Here is a 6,463-nt window from a genome sequence, read left to right as displayed (position 1 = left end):
ACGCTGTCCCCGGGGGTCCCCCCTGACCCACAGCCCCCCAACCACGTCTCTCCCCACAGCTACGCCAACGTGTACCGAGAGCTGGAGCAGACCATCCGCCTGTCGGACGCGCAGGAGGACCTCCGGTGGTTCCGCAGCACCAGTGGCCCCGGGATGCCCATGAACTGGCCCCAGTTTGAGGTGAGGCTGGGCGCCCTGGCTGGGTGCTGGCAGCCCCGCGGGGCAGCCAGGCACTCAGGGGTTGGTCACTCTGTGCTTGCAGGAGTGGAACCCAGACCTGACGCACACGATAACGCGGAAGGAGAAGCAGAAGAAGGGCGAGGGGGTGGCCCTGACCAACGCCGGCAGCGCGGGCGACACGGGGGCTCAGGCGGGCGAGCGCGGGAGGTGAGGGCCAGCACGGAGGGGAGGTGCCATGAGAGGCGTGGCCTTTGCCGGTGCAAACATTTGGGGATGCGGGATGTCCTCGGTGAAAGCCACCCCTCCCTCTCCTCCCCCTCCCAGCGTGAGCAGCCACGACCGCGGGCAGACCTACAGCGCCGAGTGGTCCGATGACGAGGGCAGCAACTCCTTCAACACCAGCGAGGCCAACGGCGGCACCAACCCCTTCGACGAGGAGTCGGCAGGGAAGGGCGTGAGGGTGCGGGCTCTGTACGACTACGACGGGCAGGAGCAGGATGAGCTCAGCTTCAAAGCAGGTATGGTCCCTTGCCCCTACCAGGTAGGACGGGGTTCGTCTGCTGGAGCTGTGGGTGTGAAATCCCTCAAATAATGTCTGAGTTGGCCCAGCCCTTCAGAAGTTGAACTGTCAGAAAGGGGAAGGCGGAAGCTGAGTTCAAATGCAGAAGGGACAGGGCACGTGAGGGCTCATGGGTCACCCCTTGCCTTTCTATCCTACAAACTGGTGTGCCCAGGATGAGTCCTGCAAACCCCCCAGCAGCTCCATCCCGGGGAGAAAAAGGGGATGGGAGAATTTCCAGCACCTGCAATGAGCTCTTCCCTTCCACCTTCCTCTCCAGGTGATGAACTAACCAAACTCGGTGAGGAAGACGAGCAGGGGTGGTGCAAAGGGCGCTTGGACAACGGGCAGCTGGGGCTGTACCCCGCCAACTACGTGGAGGCAATCTAAGTCTTGTGGTGTGCTCCTTGTCACCGTCAGCAGATAAATCCACCCTCCGTTGTCTCCATCTCTCCACCAGCCAACCAGCCATTCTGCCGTCTGGTCCTTCACTCCTCACCCTTAGAGATTCAGACATATTTTCCGACCAAGCTTTTATTTTTTTAAGAGTTGTCTCCGAAGAGTATTTTGCATAGTCGCTTTCTTCTAAGATAACGTGAAGCGAAAGATGACGTTGTCCGTTCGTCTACGTTAGTTGAATTTTTTTTTCTTTTCTGAGCGAAAAGCCGATACCTCAAGATCTTAAAGCCCAACCAGTGAGAGCTCCTGATTGGTTGGTTTTTAAAGATACTGAAATCATGAGCCGCCTTCTGATTGGCTGGAACTGTTCCGAAACGCACGGCGCCGAAGTTCCTGGGACCAACCAAATTCATCCCAGAAAACCAAGAGGGATTGGAGTCTGACTCCGTTGGTTTTTGGTTTTTTTTTTTGGTGTTTCCATGTTCTCCCCAGTTCTCCCACCCCGAGGAAGGGGACGAATGCCCCCTTCAGCCCTGCGGCCATCCTTGAGATGCCCAGGTGAGGTGGGACCAGCCCCGCCATGGAGCTTGATGGCATCTCCTCAGCTTCCTCCTCCTCCCGGCTGGGCTGTCGGCGCACCCGGAGCGGGCGGAGGCTCCCGAGCCGATGCCCGGCCTGTGCTGCAGGGAGCAGCATCGCCCTGCGGGTGGGCAGGTATCCAACGCACACCAGATCCGGGTGAGACGGCCCTAAAATCCAGCGCTGTTCGGAGAAGGACCCGGCACGGCCCAGTGCTGCTGGAAGCACCTTCATGGCCAGCCTGGGATAGCGAGGACTGCCTTGGGCACTGCTGGGGACGGTCCCCATCCGCCCCTTTCTGAAGAGAAGCAAGAGCAGAGCGGGACGGGGGATGAGCATCGTCCAGCCTTGCAGGGTGCCGGCAGGAGCTGCAGCCGGAGGAGAAGGGCTCAGGATACCCAGCCCAGGCAGAGCAGCTGCCTGGCGAAGACGGCCGGAAACAAGACACGCTTTGCCCTTTGCTTGTCCCCAAGGAGCTCTACCCCTCCTCCCCTGGGCCCTGCAGCTCCCGCGGCTGCTGCCACCCAGCACGGCCACCCCCACCCTCTGCCTCAAGCGCATTTGCCGTCCCGAGCTCTTCCCTACAGATCATCTCTCATTTCTTTCCATACCATCACCCTTAGCAGCATCAATGCCATGGGCTTCCCGCACGCTCCTCCTGCTCCTATCCTGCCCCCTCCTCCGTTGGTTCGTGAATTTTTTGGCCCCAGGGATCCAGTGTTCTCGTGGATGCAGGGGAAGCACCGTGTGCTGGGCACGGTGGGCGGGAGCCTCCCGGCCCCTGCCAGGTACCGGAAAAAAACCACAAAGTCAGAAAAGACCCAACCAACCACCTGTCTCAGCAATGCACCCCGGTTTTTGTACATTGATTGTGTAATTTAAGAAGTATATATATAATATATATATCTCTCGTGATTGTATTTCCGTGGATACGACAACAAAAAGCAGCAAGAGAAAATAACCGAGCTCTGTCAGCGTCCTTGGCTCTGGGGTCTCCTTTGCTGTGCGTCTGTCTCACCCCCCAGGGGGGCAGCTGAGGGGGTTATGGACCCCCACTGCACCCCCACGTAGTGACACCCCCACCCCAAGGTTTGGGATGCAGTTGGATGCGGGACTCGGATGCATTGCTGGGGGGACCAGGGGGCTGCAGGGCAGGGGGAACAGCCACTGCCTTTGGGGACTCCTGTGCCACTGCCAGACAAAGCCTTGGGAAACCCACGGACGGGCTCGAGGTGCCGCAGGGTTTGGGGCCATTCCAAGCACCAGCCCTGACCCAGCGCTCTCCTGAGCCTGTGAGAGCCCCTGCACAGCAGGCTGATGTCCTGCCCTCCCTCACCCTGCCAGAGACCTGTGAGGGGGACACGAGATCTGGGGTACCACCAGCATCCCTGGCCCATCCTCACAGTGCCCCTGCACTGGCTGCGTTGGGCGCACAGCAAATCACAGGACACACTTTGCTTTTTTTTTTTTCTTTCCCCCCATTTTTTGTTCTTCCACCCCATTTTTTTGTTCTTCCACCCCCTTTTCCAAAGGCCAGGGCAGTTTTCCTCCTTCCCCTGCTCCTCACCACCCTCCATCCCTCCTGCCAGGGTGTGAGCAGGGCTGTCCGGATCTGCTGCTGTGGGAGCAGCATGGAACAGGAACAGAAGGGAAAGGCAGTAGCTGGCACCGGAAGCTTTTTTAAGGAAAAAAAATCAAAAGACCAAGAACCAGGTGTTTTTCCTTCTAAGCTCCCACAGAACATCCCTGGCAGCCCAGGCCACCCCTCGACATTTGAACCTAAACCACAACTCATCGCCAGCCAAAACCAAAAAGCAAATAAACAGATAAAAAACCTATAATATAAAAGATCAACATTGCCAGGTAACTCTGACTCTGGTGCAACGAGCAGGTGAAGCAATTCCCAGCTCTCTGCCCTAGTCCAGCCTTGGCAGATCACACTCTCCAGAGGGAAATGGCAAAGCTGCCATCTCCATTTCCACAAACTCCAGAATCAGGCAGTCCAAGTAAAATCCCAGTCAAGGGAAGAGCTCTGTGCCAGGGCACAGAACCTGGGGTCTTGGGAGGACTCTGGTGGCCCTGTGCACGAGGATGGGGACCCAGCTTGGGGGACCCCCACTGTGCACGGCTCCACAGCCACGCTTACTGCTGCCCCCTTTGCAAAACTCCCATTTTCAGCACCAAATCCCTGCGAAGGGGAGAAGCTGAGCATGTCCTGGAGTGAAAAGCAAAAGGGGGGATGCACCTGTCCCAAGGGGGGCCCAAGGTCCCCAGTGGCACAGCTGCCATGGCAGGCAGCATCCTTGGTGGGTGCCAGGCTGCTCCCACACGGATTGGGACAGGACTCCACCGTGAGCAGCAGTGGATGTTCCTGTCCCTGCCTGTGCCACTGTCTCAGCTCGTGCCCCAGGCTTTTTCCCCCCTGAGCAATGGCTGGGGTGAAGGCACTTGCAGCCAGAACCCGGCAGGGAGAAGGAGGAGTGGGGACAAGCCCAGCCACCGTGCCCACCCTTCCCATGGGAGACAAGGGCTCTGCACGGTCCTTGCCCTGCACCAGGGCCTGCTGGAGGTGAGGGGTTCCCTGTGTCCGTTGCCAGCAGGTCCTGGCAGGGGAAGCCTCGCACCGCAGCTCAGGTCCTTGGTGCTGGCGGAGGGTCCCCGTGGCTGGGGCAGAGGGAGGCAGCGAAGGTCCCCCGTCCCTCCAGGGGCTCAGCCTGTCCCGCCGCCGCTCAGACCGGGTGGACGAACTGGTAGACGAGGCGCTGGGAGATGTCGGGCTTCCGGTTGGCGGGCGGGTTCGTGCGGCTGCCCACCAGCCGGGCCACCTGCGCCGAGTCCTCGATCTTGAAGATGCCTGCCAGGGGAGCGGGGCACGCAGGGTTACAGCATCTCCTGCCCCACCTCAGCCCCCCAGCGCCCGCCCCGGGGCCTCTGGAACATCCCCGCCCACCTTTGTCCTTGTTGAGCCAGCGGATGAAGCGCCCGTAGTTGTGCGGTTTCAGCAGCAGCTCCTTGAGGAACTGCCAGAGGTGGATGGGTTGGCCGGCGCAGGACGAGTCCACCTCGCTGTCGGCCCAGCTGGTGTCACCTCCTGCCACGGGAAGGGATGGGTGAGAGGAGGGAGGGGACAGACCTCGCTGCCGTGCACCATCCCAGGGAGCTGCATGAGCCCTCATCAGGGAACCCCGGCTCGATGCTGGAGGGTCTCCAGGGCTCAACCCAGGCACTGGGTCTGGAAGCTTTGCTTTGTCCTCCCTGTCTTGGAGCAGGAAGAACAGCTCAGTCCTACCCCGCGGGGGTGCAGGGGGTGTGGGACAGGGCCAGTGAGGGGCTCGTGGCCATTTCCCCTTCGCTGAACCTTGCAGAGAGCCCTGGGGCCGCCCTGGGGCAGAGGGGGTGCAACCGCACAGATCCCACAGCAGCAGCTGCTCCAGTGCTCCGGATAATTGTAATTAAGCAGGAAGGGACCCCTCAAGTACCCCGGACCTGCCCGAGGCAGGAGTGGGGCCAGTGGAGCTGAGCCCACACAGAACTCACCGCAGTATCTCACATCTCCAGGGGCAGCCTTCTCCTTCATCCAGGCGGCTGGAAGGGAGGAGCGGGGGATCAGAGGGGCACCTCCTGCTGCACAGCATCGCCCACCCTCCCCAGCTCCCTCCGGCTCCCTGGCACCCACCAGACTTCCAGATGTCGAGGTGGGCGTGCAGGATGTCGCCGCAGGCGGGCGAGCGCTGGCAGAACTGCTCCTCGGACATGGCACACAGGTCCTTTCCCGACAGCTCCTGGAAGGACTTCCCGATCTGCGGCAGCCGGTACTGGTGCTCCGTCCACAGGATCCACTTCTGCACATTCCCGGGGCTCCAGTCCGTCGGGTCTGGAGGTGGAGGAGGGTGAGTGTGGCCAGCCGGGATCCATCCCCTCCTCCCGCTGTGGAGCAGCCGCACTCCCCCAGACCCCCACACACGGCTGGGCACCCCCCTTAAAGGCAGCGTGGCTGTGGCTCCCACACCAGCACATCCCTCCCTGGCCGCGCCCCGGGAGCACGGGGAGCACCCACCTGCAGCGATGTTGAGGAGCTTGCAGGCTGTCTCGATGTCCTTCAGCACCTCGCCCACCACCATGCTCTGCACCTGCTCCAGCGAGTGCTCCTCCAGGTGCAGGCTGCCCTGCAGGTCCCCCTCGGGCCCCAGCCCCAGGCCCTGGCTGTCGATGATGGGACATTGCTCCGGCTCCTTCCGCGCCTCCTCCCGCCCGCCCTGGGCGCCGCTGTGGGACGGTTCCCCGGCGCCCTTGGTGGCCCAGGCCGTGTCCTCCGGGTAGAGCATGTCGAAGTAGTGCAGGCAGAAGGCTGGCAGAGGCTGCTCGGGGGTGCTGGGGGGGCTTTTTTTTGTGGGGTCCGGCGAGGGGAGGCGGCCGGGGGGCAGAGTGGTCAGCCCGGGGCTGGCACTGCCCATCCCTCCACTCAGCGCCGGCTCCAAACCTGCCCGGAGAGGAGAGAGGAGCAGAGCTCAGCCCGGCACTCCTGCCTTCCCGCCCCGCAGCCTGGCACAAAGGGAGGGACTAAGCCTGTTAGAGGGGAAAAAACCTCCAAAGAGCCCCACGGTGCCCTGCGAGCCTCCGGATGAGTGCGGGGTCAGCCACGGCTGGGGGGGCTGCCCCCGCTTTGGGGGGACCAACAGCAGCAGCCAGCAGGGAGAAGGAGCTCAGGAGATGAGCAGGATCTGACCCCTGTTTGGGGTCTGGGTG

At 61.8% G+C, this 6,463-nt stretch overlaps 2 protein-coding genes across 2 annotated transcripts in view; one reads left to right on the top strand and one right to left on the bottom strand.

Moving 5' to 3' along the window:
* PACSIN1 (protein kinase C and casein kinase substrate in neurons 1) overlaps positions 1-2,696 on the top strand; it is a 5,064-nt gene extending 2,368 nt beyond the window's left edge. Inside the window, exons 6-9 of the mRNA XM_008644705.2 lie at positions 60-180; positions 263-387; positions 505-698; positions 1,020-2,696. Of these exons, the coding sequence (XP_008642927.1) occupies positions 60-180; positions 263-387; positions 505-698; positions 1,020-1,129 (550 nt within the window). The 3' untranslated portion in view covers positions 1,130-2,696. The remainder of the gene's footprint in view (positions 1-59; positions 181-262; positions 388-504; positions 699-1,019) is intronic.
* Positions 2,697-3,191: 495 nt separating this feature from the next.
* On the bottom strand, positions 3,192-6,210 carry SPDEF (SAM pointed domain containing ETS transcription factor). The gene is made up of 5 exons (XM_008644778.2): positions 5,775-6,210; positions 5,394-5,591; positions 5,255-5,302; positions 4,668-4,808; positions 3,192-4,571 (listed from the first exon to the last, which is right to left on the bottom strand). Exons 1-5 carry the CDS (start codon positions 6,169-6,171, stop codon positions 4,447-4,449), a joined length of 909 nt encoding a protein of 302 aa, XP_008643000.2. The 5' UTR covers positions 6,172-6,210; the 3' UTR covers positions 3,192-4,446.
* Positions 6,211-6,463: the final 253 nt, after the last annotated feature.

Source organism: Corvus brachyrhynchos, unplaced genomic scaffold (assembly GCF_000691975.1).
Source record: "Corvus brachyrhynchos isolate BGI_N302 unplaced genomic scaffold, ASM69197v1 scaffold72, whole genome shotgun sequence".
NCBI classification, from domain to species: Eukaryota; Metazoa; Chordata; class Aves; order Passeriformes; family Corvidae; genus Corvus; species Corvus brachyrhynchos.
Note: the sequence above shows the minus strand (reverse complement) of the source record. Positions and strands in the feature narration are given on the sequence as shown.

What these genes read in the sequence shown, in the direction of transcription:
- SPDEF (XM_008644778.2), bottom strand. Translation starts at nt 6,171, where the DNA reads ATGGGCAGTGCCAGCCCCGGGCTGACCACTCTGCCCCCCGGCCGCCTC. An exon ending in GCTCCTCAACATCGCTGCAG is followed by an intron (nt 5,592 to 5,774) that starts GTGGGTGCTCCC and finishes CTCCACCTCCAG; the next exon opens with ACCCGACGGACTGGAGCCCC. An exon ending in TGGAGATGTGAGATACTGCG is followed by an intron (nt 4,809 to 5,254) that starts GTGAGTTCTGTG and finishes TTCCCGTGGCAG; the next exon opens with GAGGTGACACCAGCTGGGCC.